The 20,225-nt window shown below is 38.4% G+C and overlaps 1 protein-coding gene across 1 annotated transcript in view; it reads right to left on the bottom strand.

Moving 5' to 3' along the window:
* Window positions 1-3,085: 3,085 nt before the first annotated feature.
* Window positions 3,086-20,225, bottom strand: part of GPR137B (G protein-coupled receptor 137B) — a 103,593-nt gene continuing 86,453 nt past the window's right edge. Inside the window, 3 exon segments of the mRNA XM_078156249.1 lie at window positions 3,086-6,926; window positions 9,881-10,005; window positions 18,333-18,457. Of these exon segments, the coding sequence (XP_078012375.1) occupies window positions 6,818-6,926; window positions 9,881-10,005; window positions 18,333-18,457 (359 nt within the window). The 3' untranslated portion in view covers window positions 3,086-6,817.

The raw sequence follows: 20,225 nt of genomic DNA, 5'->3' as shown, positions 1-20,225 counted from the left end.
TTTGAGTCATTAAAAAGGCATAATGCTTATGCATAAGAGCTACCATGTCTCAGAAATATGATCCATCTAAAATGACATTTTGTGGAAGGGTAGGATTATCCTCTATTATATCCTCTGTCAAAAACTCAAATGTTAGCTCCTTTTGCCACTTGCTACTTCACTCCTTATTTGATTCTGGCTAATAAGACAAAACTTACTGTTATTCCTTATGTGACAATTTTCATTGGTTTTTGAAAAGATAAATCAATGAATCAAAAAGCATTTATTAAGCACTTATTATGTGCAAAGCACTGTGGATACAAATAGAAAAGCAGAGAGTACCTGTTCTCAAGGAGTTTCCACTTTCACAGGAAAGATAACATATATAGGTTTCACCTGCAAGTCAGAAGTAATTGTTTCATGATTCTTAGGGTATGGCAGCAAATTCTTTAGTTTCTGCTGATAAAAACATATCTCTTTCCGATATTCTCTTTGATAGATTCAAGGACTTTGGGGGCAAGAACTTTCTTTTCCGGGTCTTGAGTAGCTGTGACATTGATGAAGATAGTAACAATATTGTCAAGATAAAGCCTAAACTTCAGAAATTAGTTACATCTTTAATATTCTTATTTCCTCTTAGTATGGCTGTGTAGTTTTCCATGAATTCAGTCTTTTTTTATGACTAATAATTTGTTTACCACCTTTTGAGGTAGCAAGTTTTGCAAATTTATTCCCCAAAGAAAAGTAATACAGGTATTTTATGAGTCCCAGAGTTGTTTCATATGAGCTCTTAGATGTAAGCCTAAGTGAGGGAAAGGGAGAGGCTAAAGTAGATCCATGGAAATGATTGAATTCGGATTCTAGGCAATAGAAATGTGGGTATCCTCAGGACTCAACAGGGCATGTGAGTACTGCAGAGGTAGCAAGGGAGGGGCGGTGTGCTATCAAGGGTTCTACCTAGGGAGCATAAACAAGTTATAGGCATATCTGCTCAATGTGGAATTTAGAGTTTTCAAGTAAAGTTGGTGAATAAGTAGTGGAGATCCAAATGGAAAAATTTGGGCTGGAGTATAAGTGGAAGGGAATGGTGCTTGCCAAAAGGAATATATCCGCTTAGCACAGTCAGAGTGCATATTGAGTACCCATCTAAATCTTCTGAAAGAGCCCCAGTGAAACTTGGCTGTTGGAAAAAGAAATTGGACACAAGTGCTGGTCATAGGTTCAACAAATCTATGGATCACCTATCTTGTACAAAGTACTGCCAGATCAGTAGTGGTTCCTGGTCCTGGGTAGTGTTCAATAATGGAAAGCAGAATCAGAACCGAGATCATAAACATTTAAGCTGGAACCTCTTAATTTTACAGATGGGGAAACAGACCCAGGGAAATGAAATAATTTGAACAATGTTACAGAGGTAATAGTGGACACCTGAGTGGAGCAGTGGATAGAGTGCTGAGCCGGGAGTCGGGAAGACTTGTCTTCCTGACTTCAAATTTGGTCTCAGATGCTAGCTGTGTGACCCTGGACAAGTCACTTAAGCCTGTTTGCCTCAGTTTCTTTGTCTGTCAAATGAGTTGGAGAAGGAAATGGCAAACCACTCCAGTATCTTTGCCAAGAAAACCCCAAATGGGATAACAAAGAGTTGGACACAGCTGAAATGACTGAACAACAGAAGTCCTGAGTAGCAGAATCCAGCACTAAAATCCAGGTCATCTGATTTCCAAAGCCCCTGCCTTTCTCTATAAAACAGGAAAAGAAGACCACCATGTCAATTGTAAAAAACTGATGAAGGTCCTACTGAACAGATAATGAAACATGTCTTGCTTCATGGTAAGGAGGCAGAGGACTATTAGAATGTTTTGGATTTTTTAAAAATGTGGACCGGACACCACCTCTGAGGTCAGAAGACCTGGATTCAAATCCCATTTCTGAGATTTACTACCTCTGTGATCTTAGGTCATCATGAGGTTAAACTAAATGGACTCTGACTCCCTTCTGTGTCTAAATCCCCAATCCTTTAACAATGACCTAACCTTTTCTTGAGGCTAGGTTCCTAACAGGCTCTCCGCTTGTATCCAGAACTAGGATTAGTGCAAGGATCAAGCAGAGCCGAGTCCGAAAGTGAAGGCAAGAATTTACATTTCATGGAAAGAGGGAAGAAACTGACTTCTTTCTCTTTATTTAACGTGTAAGTTTATTCTTTGTTATTTTATGGACATCTCTTTTTTCAGATAGTAAACATAAAGTACTTACTATATGCCAAGTACTGTGCTAGGCACTGGTGATACAAAGGCAAAAATGACAGAGTCCCTGCCTTCAAAAACCATTCCTTAAGGGAGATGATATAGAAGTATGTGCAAATACAAAGTATAAGGTGGTTTGGGAAGGGAAGGCACAAACAACTGAGGGGATCAGGAAAGACTTCAGGTAGAACTGGAGGTGGTTCTCAATGGAAGTAAAAGAGTCTATGAGGTGGTAAAGTGAGGAGGGAGTGCATTCAAGGCATGAGGTATGGCCAGTGCAAAAATATGGAGATGGGAGAGGGAGACTTCTAGGGGAGGAACAGAGAGGAGTGGGTTTGGCCATACTGTAGGGTGTAGGAAGGAGAGTAATGTATAATAAGACCGGAATGCTAGGGGCTAGATTATGAAGGGCCAAACAAATGTATATTTGCCCCTAAAGATCATAGGGAGTCATTGAAGTTTATTGAGTTGGGGGGGTGACATAGTCAGACCTAGACTTAAGGAAAATTATCTTTCCAAACTGAAGGGGTATTTACTTCAGTACTTTGATCTATAATCTCATAAATGTGGATACAACCATACCTCATTCTAAGGGCATCATATTCCTTTTCAGATTTCATCTTTCCAGACTAAAGAGATGAAAGTGATGATTTGTCCTTACATAAGGTCTACTATCCCAAATAGTAGAATTGAAATGTTGTCTTAGTTGTGCTGTTACTTTTTCTAAACCCATGTTATTTTAATTTATGATGTAGAAAGACTGGAAGAATATAATACAAATGTATTTGTTTCTCAAGTTGTATCTTTTACAGGTTTCTGTTTTCTCATGGTGGTTTAGCAAGAAAGGAGTACATGCACAGGACTTTTATCAAGTATCTTTTATTGGCATTGTCAATATAATTTCAAATACATAGACCCATATAAATTTAAAATAAATTTGACTTTATTGTCGGAAATTAGATTGTATTTCTTGTAGCACTCCTTTTTGACAGAGCTCTTAGACATGGGAATGCTTGGGTTTTTTTTACCTTTATAGGGAGTAACTTTTAATATTTGACAGTTACAATTTCTGCAAACTTAATTTTAAGGTAAGATGAAGCTTTTCAATTTGGTCCCAGTCTTAGAAGTTACTGATCAAAGAAGCTAATTCTGATAGCCATCATAGATATTAAGTACATCCCAAATCCAGTAAGTCAGCAATCATTTAGTAAGCACGCACTATGTGCCAGATAACTGTGCTAAGTACTAGGTAATTAGCAATACCTAAATTCATTCTTTCAAATGCAACACGTGTCCATGCTGTCTGCTATGGCATAAATTTCTTGGCAATATCTCAGACCTAACTGTGTTAAACACTATGACTGCCTGTGTCTGTGTTTCTAAACTGGCCCAATTAAAATGGGCTATCTATAAAATGCCATAGTAAAATGTCTGCCACATAGGTACAATAGAATTCTTCTGAGGTTAATTACGAAGAAGAAAACTATTGTGCCTGTATAGATATTTTTAATGGTTAAACAAATTATGTTCTGTGTGCTAATATAAAAACAGCATTGTAAGCATATGCTTTTGGTATTATATCAGGCTTTGATATGTATTGGCTCAGAACCTTTAATAAAATATTGTCCACTTCTTTTAATTTTCTGCATTTGTCTTATATTGCTTTAACACAAAGAAAACAAATATAGCCTGTAGGAATATTTTAGAGCCAGTATAATTATTTCTTTAATTTCCTTAGTATTTTTTAAAGGATTTTATAGACTAAGCAGCTTCATCATTATAGTTAACAGTCAAAAATAAATTAAGAAGCTAAATGAAAACTGCATTTTTCCTCCCACCCCTGTGTCTTTCAGAAATGTATGCATACTCGTTTACTAGCAGAGAAAAAGAGATTGCATTTTGGTACATTCAAGTACAGATTCCAAGTTAATTGAGACATTTCATATGCAGGTGTGCATTTACAAGACTTGGGTTTTGTCATTGTTTTGACATTACTACAGAAACAAAAGTTAAGACACAAAGTATATTAAGTAGACACCAAGTGCATCACTATCTCCCTCTTCCCCAATTCATCTTCATGAAATATTAGCAGCTTTAATATAAAGGTAAATTATGGCTTGCAGTGGTGACATAATGAGCATTTCAAATTTCTATGCCTAAAATCATAAAAGTATAAGCAATGTTTTTAGATTATAGCATAAGGCTGTGATCATTACTTGGTTTTAGTAATATGATTTGATATGTTTTTTTCATATTAAAATACTTTAAATTTATTTACTCTGCAGCAAAGGATACCATCAAAGAAATATATGATCAAAACAGAAGGTGGGCTGGTCATGTGTTGAGTGTGATAACTGACAAGTAGCCCATGGACTTCATGGTATCCTCATGATACCAAGAGAATGTGAGAAAGGTCTGGCATGATGAATGGACCCTCTCTGACAAACTTATGGGAGGCCATGAACAGGTGTTTTACAGGACAGGCAGGCATGTTGCAACCCACATCAGCCACATCAATGAGATCATAGATCCAATTTGAATGAATATATTTAGCTGTCCTAATGATAAGGAAAGTATTCTACAGAGCCTACATGAAAGCTTAATTAAAAAGAGTTCTTCTAGAACACTAAAGGATGAGAGCTGGTAGAAGTTTTGAGTTTATATTTGCCAATTCCCCCTCCCCTACCTTTTACCTTACACAAAAGAAAAAGAAGCCCAGAGACCTTTTTACTGCAGAGAAGAATCCATAATCGGCTTCAAAGACAGAAAAACAGTGACAGGTCATTTTTAAGGCTATTGGGAAAATTAAGATTTTGATGTCAAAATCTGAAATATTTTTGAGAAGGTAGAACTGATCAATGGAGGTTTCCTTTCTGTCCAAAGACCTTCATCAATTTAGAATGCTCCAACTCAGTCACAACTATGTTGGATTTCATGGGGTAAAGGGATTCAAATTACATGAAAAATCCACATCATAGTTTGGTTTGACACCTTTGTCCCAGTTAAATGGGGCAGTTACATAGCATCAAGGCAACAGAAGTGAAATTAATCTTAGAGGTTTAAATCATCTGGATTGCTAAGCAGAAAATATTTGTGGAGAATGAAATTATAAACCATGGATCATTGACCAGTTTGGTATTGCAGGTGGGATTTACCCAACAAAAGTAAAGATAAAATTTCTTTCCATTTTGTCCATTTTATTGCCTTGAGACTTGAGATTTGCTGAGTAGGAATGATCTCTTTATACAACATCTGAATTTTCTCTGGCTCTTGGCTCTGTAGAAAACCTGCCTATTTAACCTGTTGGTGAGATATATGCCTGACAGTCTTCCATTCCCTAGGGATTTTTTACAATGAAAAAAACCCATGAGAGGAGTGTGTAACATTAGCAGCATTATCCAAATGAAGCTGGTTTTGCAGCATGTTTTTCCACCTCAGAGACAGATAATTCTCTAGAAGGTGCCCCTTGCTGAGGCATAGTAACATGTATAAACTCTACTTACCTTCTGGACAATCAATTTTCATTATTTTGTTTTTAAAATCAGTTCAAATAAATTAACATTTTCCGCATTGGTCTAAGATAGAATTATAACTATTTGGGGCCCAAAGTAAATTGACTTCAGCTATAGTACTAAGGATGTTATAAATCCCCTTTAAGAAACCTATAGCATCTAATTGAATGTAAAAGTCATTAGATGTGTGGAAGAGCCCTAGGAGGCTCAGGTCCTGAATTTATGGATGTTAGATTCTAATTTGGATGAAAACTTTGCAAAAATCCTTATGGTTACAGAAGAGAAAGTTCAAGACTGTAAGTTAGCACATCTAATGTCAGTTTTAATTTGTTCTCATTTAATTTGTGCACATTTTGCCTTATTAAAAGCACAAAATTTGGGGCAAAATGTAAGGCCTTTCTCCTTAGAAAAAAAAAAGGCTGAATCCTCCTTGAGGAGCCACCCACCAGGGTTTTTATATTTGGAAAAAGCCATTTGTCCAGAAGGCTTGCAACAGTCTATCCAACTGCAACTTTGAACTTGGAAACTAGTTAGACATGTAGACATTAGGGTAATCAAGTCATGAGGTTCTACTGTGCAGCACTGAGAAAGGTTTCTATATCTAACAAGGTTATCTATTTTCAAATGCCTTTCTAATTAAATTGGAATAATTTTAATCATCTGAGAAATGCATCTATAACAAGCCATAGGACACATTAAACTATATATTGTATACTTGTAAAGTGAATTATACATAAAAATATCTGTGCAAACTAAAAAATACATTGCATCAACAAATTCTTGGGAGAGAACCTTAACATACTTTAGCATTATCATTTAAGTTATATAAAATATGTCTTCTGTAAAAGTACAAATAAAAAAAAATTAAATTATGCCTAGGGAAATAGCCAGGCTCATTTCTTTAGTACTAACTAAAGTTTTATCCACCTAAATTATTGCTTAGTCCCACTGGAGCAATCAACAAAGTTCAATCCTATTTATTTCTCATGTGACAGTGCCCTAAACATCCAGCTGTCCCCAAGCTTGTTTTTCTGAAACTTGTCACTGTGGAGTAAAATTCTGTAATCCTGTTGTTAACAGAAGCTACCCATTGCTGGATTTGTCGGGATCCAACGTCGAATCTTGTTGTGATCCTATTTGTGCCATGAAACTATTAGTCTGTGGTCCCCAGTCATAGTAATCTGGTGCATAGCTTAAAAAGAAAAAAAATACTTTTCCAACATTTCTTTTACATTTCTCATATCAGTTTGTAGACAATTACTTAGAGATGGACAGATATTTAAAAGGCCCACACATCCTTGTGCCCCCCGGCCCCCCTCTTCTTCCCACTCCCCTTCCCTAGGCAGAAACCAAAATATTGTTTCCACACAGGTTTTGCCACCATTCTAGGAAATAAGCCTATTTATTTCCCCCTAATAGTATAAATATAGCAGTAGGGTATGTTGGCTTCTTTTCAGCCTTACCTGGTACAACATCTGGTTATCTCATAGCCAGATCTACTTTTAGTCAATCACTTCTACTGACTATACATATAGTCATGGGATCATAAATTTAGAGCTGGAAGGGAACTTAGACGTCATTCAGATCAATTCCTTCATTTTACAAATGAGGGAAACTCAGGCTCAGAGAGTTTGTGACCAAAGATAAACTTGCAGCAAAATACCAACGTGAAGTTTCAAGACATGTGCCTTCTTTCCATTCCTCTGTGTGTGTGTGTGTAGACAGTTTTCAACTTACAGTTACACCTGAGTGACTTTGACAAAGAGACATGACATCTACCCTAAAGTATTTAAAAGGCAGCCTTTTAGAAGATCAGATTTGTTCTGCATGGACCCAGGCGACAACTGGGAACAATGGGTGGAAGCAGAAAAAAGTCAAGTTTAGACTTTTTCCCCATTTCCTAATAATAACAGCAGTCCGAAGGTAGAGTGAGCTGTCTGGGGAGATAATCCCTGGGGAGGGATTCCTCCTCACTGTAAGTCTTCAAGCTAGGGCTGAATGACCACTCAGGGACATTACAGAAGTAATTCTTTCTCATGTATGGGTTGGACTACACCCACTGAGGCTGCTTTCAACTTGATACTCTATCATGATGCCTCCCCCTACACTTTTCCCTTCTATCCTACTCATCCTGCCCCAACCCCAATGGAATAGGAACAATTTGGAGAAACTGACATGAAGTGACTCACATCCCTTCCTCTGTGAGAGCCTCTATCCAAAAATATTTGGATTATCCTATCGCGGGATTGGATGTAAAGATAAGGCATGGATAAAACTTTTTTTTAAGGATGCAAAGAGATAAGCCTGCATTCTCCTTAAAAATGGAAACATTCCAGTGAGAGTTAAAAGGGTGTCCCCTCATTCATCAAGGATCTAGAATTAATAAGGGAATGAGAGTTTTGATTAGACTGGGGACAAAGGGAAGGTTGGGGATGGTAGCTATGGTTGCAACCTGGACAACTTTGTGAAAGGAACACCCCAGGTGGGAGTTACAAGGCAATGTGTAAGTATCTAGGTCTTTAGAGAGAGGCACTAGGAGGTGAGAGGGTTTCAAAAACAAATTCCTTATGTTTCAAATTGTGTGTATGTGTGGGGTGGGGGTGGGGGGCCAGGTCTGTGTTCAGGAAAAGAGGAGATTCTTCTTTCTACTTTTTTCTACAGCACACAAGCCAGAATTCTGGCCCCAGTGGTATAGTTATAATAATAATAATAATAGCAGCTAACATTTATATAACACTTTTAAAATAGCACACATTTATATGTTCCAGGCACTGTGCTAAGTGCTTTATAATTATTATCTCAGTTAATCTTCACAACTATTCTTGGAGGTAGATTATATCCATTTTACAGATGTAGAAACTAAGGCAGACAGGTTAAGTGATGTACCCAGGGTCACACAGCTAGTAAGTGTCTGAGGCTGGATTTGAACTTGGGTCTTCTTTTGTTCTGTTTTTTTGGTGAGGCAGTTGAGGTTAAGTGATTTACCCAGAGTCACACAGCTAGCGAGTGTTAGGTGTCTGAGGCCAGAGTTGAACTCGGGTCAATGTTCTATCCACTGTGCCACCTAGCTGCCTCAGGGTATCCTTTAGCTACATCATAAATTAAATAATTTTTTTGGTGAGCTAACCAGAGAATCTAACTACCATGTAGAGCATAGTTTCTATGAGAAAATGTGTTTTAAGTCCCAACTAACCAACTTAAGAACATTTGAAAAAATAGTTTGTTCCTAAATTGAGGACTTTACCTATAGAACAATACTCTTGCACAGAGGTGAAAGTAAAAGGAACATATGTGTATATGTGTGTGTATAACCGATTCACGGATAGTTTAGTCTTAGTGGTAGAGAGCAGGATCGTAGCTCTATAGCGGAAAGAGACCTCAGAGGCCAGTAAATAAATAATGTGACTTGAGGGAGCTCACTTGCCCCTAGATATCTCCTCATCTAGTCAGAAATTCTCACCATTTGCTTTTATTAGTTTATACAGCCTTAATGTTTAGCAAGGGACAGAAGAACTAGGGCAATGTGACACCTGGAGTGGGCATTGATACTAGATGTCAATAAAAATCCTTTGCCTGTTTCACAGTTCTGCTTAGTGCTCGCCTTGAGTCCAGTGGAACCAGAATTATTACTTAAACCAAGAGATATTAACCTGGACCTCCCGCCGCCCCCTCATCCCATGCCTTTAAGATTAACCTTCAATTGCAGCTAATAATAATTCAAAATTTCAACAGTTTGCCATTGCTACCTAGTAATTGTTCTGATTAATTATTCATAATTAATCCCACTCTGAGATATCTGACTAAAGATGTATGCAATTTTAGGATTCTGGTGCTTTTAATTTTAATTTAATTCAATATCCTGGTGACTTTATTTTTATCATGTGTCAATCTCTTCTTCTCCATGGACATTCTGGGATGGCTGCACAATGATCTAGGACTCAGGAGTGGGGAACCTGTGGCCTCGAGGCCACACGTGGCACTGGAGGACCTAGCTCCTTATACCTAGATATCCATTTCATGTATCACATCTACCTAGTCCTCAGAGATTGTATAAAGAGAATTTCCAATTTGGGTCTCTCTTATTGCAGTAAGAGAAGGCTTTTTCTTTCTCATTCACTGTTTGCCCAAAGAAGATTCTCCTCTCACCTTCCCTGAAGCCCTTGAGGGGCGATGTTCCAAGCAAGGTCATCATCACTGTCATATCTTCGAGGGTTGTCGAAGAAATAGGATCTAGGGCTAAATCCATGACTTGGGACCATTCCAGGATTTGTCTGGAAGAACAATCAGATGATGAAACATTTCTCTCCTCTCAGCAGTGTCAATGGATGCCAGGCACAGAATGATGTATGAGCTGGCAGAAATGGTTAACAACTATTTGTTGACCTTACCTGTTTTTGTCTATAACAAAGGAAGATTCCAATGGGGGAAATGGAAGGACAGAATTGGGAAGTAATTGTTATGCTTTTTAAAGTATCATCATTAAAAAATAAAAAACAGAGTCACCGGAGACTTTAGGCCTCCTTATCTGAATACGGACTGTTCCCACATGCAACTCACCGACTGAGTTATTCCTATGATCTGTCTTCTGCTACACATAAAAATCTGAGTGCTTGTAGAATACTCTCCAACACTTATTATATATGTAAGTTGTTTTTTGTTCCTCCTGAATGGATTTTCTTATGAATCTGACTGAGAGGGGTTTCTGCAATCAAGTTAATCACACTGAGCATTAAGAGGGCCAAAATGAACCAAGGCACCATGCCTATAATCACTGGTACAAGGGGAAGTTAGTGGATCTCTGAAATTTGGGAGTTTTGAGCAGCAGGAGGGCTAAAGCCAAACAACTCCTAATGAGACCCCAGGACGAATGAATTGCCAGGCTGCCTAGGGAGGGGTGAACTGGCCCAAGTTGGAAAAATGAACAGACTGAATGCTCTGTGCCAATCAGCATTAGGATTAGGCCTGTGAGTGGCCACTGCACTTCCAACCCAAGTGAGACTCAACTGGGAGACCCAATCCTTTGCTATGTGACCTTAGTGTGCTGTATAAAAAACAGTGAGAATGAGACAAACTGGAAACCATGCTTTCCCATGTAGAGTCTAATATGAATTAAGGAAACTGGACTCTGTTCTTCTCCTGAGCAAAATCCACATTAGCAGGCTATACATTAAGTCCTTCTATTTTTAGGAATTTAATTTGTGCTCTAATACTTTATGATCCCAGGGGAAGTTACTGCCCTAGACCTAGCTATGGCACTGTCTGGTAGCCTTGCTCAAAGGTATCTTACAGAACTACCTGTACTCTGCCATACAAGTCCAGTTGCTGAGAGTGGAATGTCATTAATAAGTTGTGTCCAAATGACTTCTTGAGTGCAGCACAAACAAAATGACATCTAATAACATTGCTTCTCCACTTGTGCCCTTCCCTATGAATAAATTAGGTGCTGATGTCCCTTCAGGCCACTAGGGGACAGTTTTGCTATAACAAATCCACTAAGAAACTGACAATACATTCAATGGTAAATGTATGGCATAGCTATTGAAGCAAACACTGTATGAAATATGATTAAGATGGCCAACAATTTCTCTTGGGCAACAAAATTTGGGGGCACGGATTAAACTGTAAATACATATAGTTTGTTGTTGTTACTGATCAATTTGATTCCATTTGACAAGTATTCAATAAAATGACTTGGAACTAAAGTATATCTAAATATTGCATTTGCTTCTAAATCTTCATGGCTTTTACATATAATAATTAATAATAATGATAATGATAAAGAGTGGCTAGCCCTTATATAGCCCTTTAAGGCTTGCAAATTGCTTTACATACATTATCTCATTTTCTATTCACAGATTTATTTAACAAACCGATCACTGTGCTAGGCACTAAGAGGAGATATAAAAGGTTAGATAAAACACAGGCCCTAGATGGCACAGTGGATAGAGCTCTGGCCTTGGAGTCAGGAAGAGCTGAGTTCAAATCTGGCCTCAGACACTTGACACTTACTAGCTGTGTGATCCTGGGCAAGTTGCTTAACCCAGATTGTCTCACCAAAAAAGCAAAAAATAAGAAACCCCAAAAACAAACAAACAAACAAGAAGCCACAGTCCCTGTGTCATATCTCAACACAGATAAGTGTAATATACAATACTGCATGATAAATCATTAGAAAGTTAAAAAAAAATAAAGTGCTATTTGAGACGATCCAAGAAGGAAAGCTATTATCACCCTGAGGTCAAGATGAGTATTCAGAACAATCCTGTGGTACTTCCCACTACAGCAAAGGACATTTAAAAACTAAGAAGCCAATTTGTAGTTCTTGGACTCCATCTTTGCACTGGCTGCCTGCCGTGTAGAGAATGCTCTGCCCCATCCCATCCCTCCACCTTTTGATTTCTCTGGCTTCTTTCAGGACTCAGCCCAAGTCTAACCTTCAAACACAGGCCTTTCCTAGTGAGTCCCTTCTCAAACGACCTTGCCCCTATTCTGCATATATCTTGTATACGTGTTGTTTCCCCCATTAGAATGTAAACTCTTTGAGAGCATGGATTGTTTTTGCCTTTTTTTGTATTCCCAAACCACAGTACCTGGTATGTAGTAAGAGTTTAATAAATGTCTGTTGAATGATTGGCAGAAGTCAGGTCAACTAGCATTAATTTATTATTAGTCAATACTGAGGCCACCTCTGGAGACTAAAGTTTTGCCCCACTAAGTCTCCTCCTCTATCCAGTCCAACAGCCTCCCCAGAAAACTTAACTAGCTGCCTTCAAAGTAGTAAGAATGTCAAGGTAGCTCCTTATTGTCTAAAAAAGTAAAGTCCAAACTCCTTAGCCTGGCATTGAAGGCTCTCCACAGACTGAACTCAACCTTTTTGTCTTTACTTCCCAATGCACCCCTTTATTTTTTCTCTGTTGTGGAGAAACTATATGACTCACTATTCCCCAACAACACAGAATCCTTGGATGAACAGATTAAGAGCAGAGAGGGATCTTAGAGGTCATCTGTAATTTTACAGATGAGGAAGCTAAGGCCCAGAGAGATGAAATTAATAGCTCAAATATAGTAAGCTGAAAAGCCTGGCCTCAAATCCATCCTGTGCTCTCTTGCTTTCATGCCTTTCCTTATATCATTCCCTTGGCCTGCAAAACCTGCCAATCCTCCCCATCCTTCCAAACTATACCTGTTTAGATCTCTTCCTGTGTTTCAAATTCCAGGACAAATTCTCTGCTTTCATGAAACCTTCTCCCATCCTCTCATCCTGAAGATCTTTCAGAACCATGTGCACCTGTCCTGTGTTATAGTTATCTACATACATATATATATATATATATATATATATATATATATATATATATATATATATATATATATATACATCTTATCTCTTCCTAGTCAGTCAGTCAATAAACATTACTATGTTCTGGGCACTGTGCTAAGTGTTGGGGGTACAATGAAAGGCAAAAACTAGGTACATATGAAATATATACAGAGATGGTAAAAGGTAATTTGAGAGGGGAAAACACTAGATTGCAAACTTTTTAAGGGGGGAAGACTGTGTCTTATTTTTATATTTTCCACAGTACCAAGTACAATGTTCTGCATACAAAAAACAGAAATAGCTCAAATATAGAAATCACTTTACAAAGTACTTTCTTTACAACCACCATGTGAAGTAGGTTAGTGGAACAGTGGAAGAATTATTATACCCATTTTGTACATAAGAGGTTCAGAAAGATTAATCAATTCAAACCCAAGTTTTCTAACTCCAACTTCAATGTCTTTTCCACTGTACCATACTGACCCAGAACAGGTACTTGGTAAATGTTTAGTATGTGCAGTTCTATGCCTAACTACCCAGGTTGAAGATTTTAAGGCCCCTTGGCTTCTCCAGCTAGCAACTAACCTACCTTCTCTCATTAACTTTGTCATTAGTGAAATTACCTAGGAAAGGAAAAAGTGGTAAAACTTGCTGCTGGGACAGATTTCCAGTTTGGTTCAGAGAAGAGTTACACTCTTGGCTGACCACAACAACTTTTAATTATTTGTGGGTATCATAGGTATCTGAAATTTCCCTGTCATCTCTACTTTGCCATAGATGACTGACCATTAACAACGCCATATAATTGGGACAAAATATTGGTAGCTTAATTCCTAGCACTTGGGAAGGTATAAACTAGGAAAGAACATTGAGCTCCTTGGCTCTCCAATCAAATAAAAAGTCTACCAAAATTCTTGCCCCTTGTCCTTGTTCTGTATTGGTCCATCCTATCTCTATGGATGTTTCTCCAAAAGTCAGCTGGGCCCCAAACATACTCAAAGAGGCTACATAACACTTTTAAGATACTTCACAATTGTATCCCTTTCAGTGACAAATTATATCCACTACTCTCAGGAGACACTTGCATTGCAATAGTGGTTATAACCACTGCCAACAGGGGGGTGGTAGGAGGTAGTTGAATTCTGTTGTATTCCCATCTTAACAGTTTGCTTTGCTAGAAGATAAGATGGGGGGAGGTGGAGCCAAGATGGCAGAGTGAAAGCAGTGACTTGCTTGTGCTCTCTCCCAAACCCCTCCAAATACCTATAAAAAATGGCTCTAAACAAATTCTAAGCAGCAGAACCCAAAAAAAGACAGAGTGAAGCAAATTTCCAGCCCAAGACAACTTGGATGGTTGACCAGAAAGGTATATCATGATGGGTGGGTAGAGGAGCGCAGTGTGGTGTGGGTGCGCAGGCCACAGTGAACCTGGAACAGCCTCAGAGGACTGAATCTCAGGCAGCTGTGGCAACTTCCAGACCTCTCAACCCACAAACACCAAAGACAACTTAGAAGGTCAGTCGGAAAAGTCTGTTTCTGCAGTGAGAGAGGAGCTAGGTCAGAACCAGTTCCAGAGCTCAGAGCACAGAGCACGGGTGCTGGGGCAGTGGCTGTGTTCTGAGCTTCTGGCCCCCAGACTGAGGGGGAAATGAGTAGCTGATCAGAGGGGGATTGCAGAGATCTATTTGTCAGTGCTGAGGCAGGAATCTCTTGCTTTGCCCATGCTTGGATCTGGGTCACAGTCCTGGGCGGTGGTCCTGGGGCGAGGAGGAGTGCTGGCCTGGTGGAGCTTGTAGTGACTGTGTAGAGGAACCCCTCCTCACAGTTATGGGACAAAAAGGAGTGCTTGTGGTCACTAATAGACCGGAGCACAGGCCAGGAAAGGAGTAAACACCTCCCCCTTATCATACCACCTTGCAAGATCTGAAAGTTTACAGGTCCCTACAAGTATCTCTGTACATTCTCCACGTTGGAGGCAGACTCTTACCTTAACAAAGAATTAAAAACTCAAGTAATTGGCTGGGATCATGAGCAAGCAGCACAAAAAGAGTCAGACTATATTATCTTACTTTGGTGACAAAGAAGATCAAAACATACAACCAGAAGACAACAAAGTCAAAGCTCCTATTTCCAAAGCCTCCAAAAAAAAAAGATGAATCAGTTCAGGCCTTGGAAGAGCTCAAAAGGGATTTTGAGAAGCAAGTAAGAGAAGTAGAGGAAAAACTGGGAAGAGAAATGAGAGTGATGCCAGAAAATCATGAAAAACAAGTCAACAGTTTGCTAAAGGAGACCCAAAAAATACTGAAGAAAATAACACCTTAAAAAATAGCCTAACCCAAATGGCAAAAGAGGTCCAAAAAGCCAATGAGGAAGAATGCCCTAAAAAGAAAAATTGGCCAAATGGAAAAGGAAGTCCAAAAGCTTACTGAAGAAAATACTTCCTTAAAAATTAGAATAGAGCAATTGGAAGCTAGTGACTTTATGAGAAATCAAGACACTGTAAAACAAATCCAAAAGAATGAAAAATTAGAAAACAATGTGAAATATCTCATTGGAAAAACAACTGACCTGGAAAATAGATCCAGGAAGAGAATTTAAAAATTATTGGACTATCTGAAAGCCATGATCAAAAAAAGAGCCTAGACATCATCTTTCAAGAAATTATCAAGGAAAACTGCCCTGATATATTAGAACCAGAGGGCAAAATAGAAATTGAAAGAATCCACCAATCTCCTCCTGAAAGAGATCCCCAAAGGAAAACTCCTAGGAATATTGTAGCCAAATTCCAGAGTTCCCAGGTCAAGGAGAAAATATTACAAGCTGCCAGAAGGAAACAATTCAAGTACTGTGGAAACACAATCAGGATAACACAAGATTTAGCAGCTTCTACATTAAAGGACCGCAGGGCATGGAATATAATATTCCTGAGGGCAAAGGAGATAGGATTACAACCAAGAATCACCTAGCAAAAACTGAGTATAATCCTTCAGGGGAAAAATGGTCATTCAGTGAAATAGAGGACTTTCAAGCATTCTGATGAAAAGACCAGAGCTGAATAGAAAATTTGACTTTCAAATACAGACTCAAGTGGAACATGAAGAGGTAAACAGGAAAGAGAAATCATAAGAACTTATTAAGTTGAACTGTTTACATTCCTGCATGGAAAGGATATTTATAACTCATGAGACTTTGTCAGTATTAGGGTAGTTGGAGGGAAAATATGTATGTATGTAGATAGATAGATAGATAGTAGATAGATGATAGGTAGATAGGCACAGGGTGAGTTGAAGATTAAGGGGTCATATCTGGAGAATAAAATTAAGGGATGAGAGAGGATTATACTAGGAGAGAAGAAAGGGAGAGGTAGAATGGGTAAATTCTCACAAAAAAACAGAAAAGAAAAGGCTCTTACAGTGGAGGGGAAACGGGGAAGGTGAGAGGGAATGAGTGAATCTTATTCTCATGGGATTTGGCTTAAGGAGGGAATAACATACACATTCAATTGGGTATGGAAATCTGTCTTACCCTACAGGAAAATAGGGGGGAAGGGGACAAGAGAGCAGGGGGATGATAGAGAGGAGGGCAGATTGGGAAAGGGGTAATCAGAAAAATACTTCTGAGGAGGACAGGGTCAAAAGAAAGAATAGATAAATGGGGGGCAGGACAGGATTAAGGGAAATAGAGTTAGTTTTTCACAACATGTCTACTATGGAAGTGTTTTGCATAACTGCATATGTATAATCTATATTGAGTTGCTTGCCTTTTCAATGAGGGTGGGTGGGGAGGGAGGAAGGGAAAAAATTTGGAACCCAAAGTTTTAAAAACACATGTTTAAAAAAAAGTTTTCATATACAACTGGGAAATAAGAAATACAGGAAATGGGGTACAGAAGTCTATCCTGCCCTACAGGAAAATAGAAGGGGAAGAGGATAAGAGAAGGGAGGAGAGAGAAAGAAGAGAGGGCAGACTAGGGGAAGGGGTATTCAGAATGCATGCCATCTTGGGGTGGGGGGAGGGGCGAGATGGGGTGAAAATTTGGAACTCAAAATCTTGTGGAAGTAAATGTTGAAAACTAAAAATAAATAAATTATATCAAAAAAGTAAAAAATATATATGCACAATTAAAAAAAATTTTTTTTAATTAAAAAAAAAAAGAAGATAAGATGGCAAATTCAGATTTCCCAGTTCAGATCTGGTGTTCTAATGACAATGAAGTGGTCACCAACTGGAAAACATTCACTTCTCTTCAGCCTCACAGAATTAAACTCATTTTCATGCCTTTGCAAAACAAAACAAAATGAAATACTTGAGAAGAAAACATATTTCAGAGCTGTTAGGGGAAAGGAAGACAATTTGTTGTTGTTCAGTTGTTTCCAACTCTTCATTACCCCATTTGGAATTTTCTTGGCAAAGACATTGAAGTGGTTTGCCATTTTCTTCTAGAGCTAATTTTACAAATGAAGAAGTGAGGCAAACAGGGTTAAGTGACTTATCCAGGGTCACACAGCTAGTAAGTGTCTAAGGCTGGATTTGAGCTCAGGAAGATGAGTCTTCCTATCTCTAGGCCTGGCACTCTATCCACTGCACGACCTAGCTGCCCTAATGAAGACAATAACTGTCCCCAGTGACCAGAAAGCTCTCCGTTCTGATTTAGTTTCTCTGACCTCCTTCAAATATGTATGCATGCATGTGTGTGTGTGTGTGTGTGTGTGTGTGTGTATCTGTTTCTTATTTATTTGGGAATGGGATTCTTTATCTCGCCCTGGCTGTGGTGGCCAGTGGCCATTCCCACTACTGATAAACATGGAAGCTTTGACTTGCTCCATTTCTGACCTGGGCCAGTTTGTCCTTCCTTAGGCATACTGATGTCCTGCTCCGACCTCCATCCCGTTCCCAGAGGCTTACCACTTTAGTGCTAGATTTAATGTGGGCTTTAGCTCAGAACTCCTGTGTTCAAGTGTTCTACCAGCCTCACCCTCCCTAGTAGGAGAGATTATAGACATGATCTACCACGGCCGGCTGGCAGAACTTTTTAATATCCCATGGGATGGTTGAGTGAGTTTCTCTGTTATAACAATTTCAAAGTCTAAAAATGAGACCCTGCATGGCCAAAAAACCCCAAACAAACCCAAAACCCAAAATTCTAGTATTCACTATTATATCAATATATGTATATCTCCAGTATATGCTAGTATTAGAATACAATACTATTCACTATTATGTTATAAGAGTTCCCTTCCTCCCTCTCTCCAATGAAATACAAATCAATTTACTTACTAGGTCCTTTGTAGGATTTCTAACTCGGAAGAAGTAAACGACTAAGGTGGTGGGCAGAAGCTCCCACACAAAAAGGACCACTCCAAACACTACATATCCAGCGTCTCCAAGCTGACTCTTCAGATCTGCCTGTTAAGACAAAAAGAATGGAGAAATGGACCTGATTATACTGGATAATGTCACAGAAGAAAAGGCGGATTGTGCTTATTTAGAAGTGAGTGCAACATAATAACTCTGAACCTATTCCTGACCCTCTTCCCCCCAAAATATACACGTCTAAACCATGAGATCTTTTATAGTAATGCCAGAAAAGACCTTGAGTAGTCATATTATCCAGCCTCCTGAGGGACACTGATGGTTGTTTGAACTTTTTATGTTCAACGGTCATCCTTCTTAAATGTCAAGTGTTTAAAAAAAACAAATGGGTAGTTTTTTCTACATCCATTGATATAATGTATGATTTTTTTCAATAAGTGCAAAAAAAGTTTTGACAAAATACAATATCCTTGAAAAACTAGAAAACCTAGGAATTAAATGGGCCTTACCTTAACATGGTAAATAGTATATATTTAAAACTAAAAGCCAGCATTACATATAATGGGGATAAATTAGAGTTCTTTCTAATAAGATCAAGGGCAACTGAGGATGTACATTGTCACCACTACTATTTGATTTAATCCTAGAAATGGTAGTTGTAGCATTAAGACAAGAAAAAGAAATCAGCATAGAAATGAGCATAGATAAAGAAGAAACATTATCTCTTCTTGCAGATTTTTTTTAGAAGAGGAAAAGGACCTATATGTACAACAATATTTATGACAGCTCTTTTGAGGGATGTCTATCAATTGGGACAGCTGAATAAATCACGGTATATGAATGTGACAGAATGCAATTGTGCTTATGTAAGGAAGGATGAAGGGTATGGTTTCAGAAAAAACCTAGCAAGACTTCAATAAGCTGATAGAGAATGAAGTGAATCGAGCCAGGAGGACAATCTATTGTTAAAACAATGACAACAATCAAAAACTAGCAATTTTGAAAGACTTAACTCTGGTCAACGCAATGATGAACATGATTCCAGAGGCCTAAGAATGAAGAATGCTACCTACTTCTGAAGAGAAAGGTGATGAAGTAAGACAGTATGCAGAATGAATTACACATTTTTTGACTTGGCCAATATGGAAATTTGCTTTCCTTGACTATGCCTATTTGTTACAAAGCTTTTGTTTTGTTTTAATTTTCCCCAGGCAGAAGGGAAGAGGGGACTTAGGAAGGAGAAAAAAACAAATGCTTGGCAACTGAAAAAATGTAATTAAAATTATCAAAAAGAACAGAAACTCCCCGTTCTCAGTTTGTCAATTTCAGTGGTTCATCATAATACCAGCCAAGTAATTCTTCCTTTTGTCCAAGTGGAATCTTCCTGCTTGGTTTTCTTTCTTTCTTTTTTCTTTCTGTTTTTTGACACAATGGGGTTAAGTGACTTGCCCAGGGTCTTACAGCTAGTATCCTCCTGCTTGATTTCCAGTCTGTTTTTTCCTTTAGCTCTCTGGAGACATGCCCAAAACATTACTTAGCATCCTCTCTACAAAAGCCCATTGTACTCTTGACTGCAATATGTAACGGTCACCCCTTAGCTCCTTCTGCAGAATCAACACCCCAATTCCTTTAACCTATCTTCATAAACCACATTTTCCTTTTCTTAAAATTTCTATCAAACTTCTATGGACCTTTTCCAGTTTCTCTCTTTCTTGTTTTCTAATAATGAGGCAACTAGGTGGCACAGTGGATACAGTGTTAGATTTGGAATCAGGAAGATCTGAATTCAAAACCAGCCTCAGACAGTTTTTAGCTGTGTGACTCTGGGAAAATTGCTTAACTTCTCTACGTCTACGT

Source organism: Phascolarctos cinereus, unplaced genomic scaffold, assembly GCF_003287225.1.
Source record: "Phascolarctos cinereus isolate Bilbo 61053 unplaced genomic scaffold, phaCin_HiC Scaffold_5;HRSCAF=322, whole genome shotgun sequence".
In the NCBI taxonomy this organism is placed as follows: Eukaryota; Metazoa; Chordata; class Mammalia; order Diprotodontia; family Phascolarctidae; genus Phascolarctos; species Phascolarctos cinereus.
The sequence above is the reverse complement of the archived record's forward strand: the minus strand, read 5'-3'. Positions and strand labels throughout refer to the sequence as shown.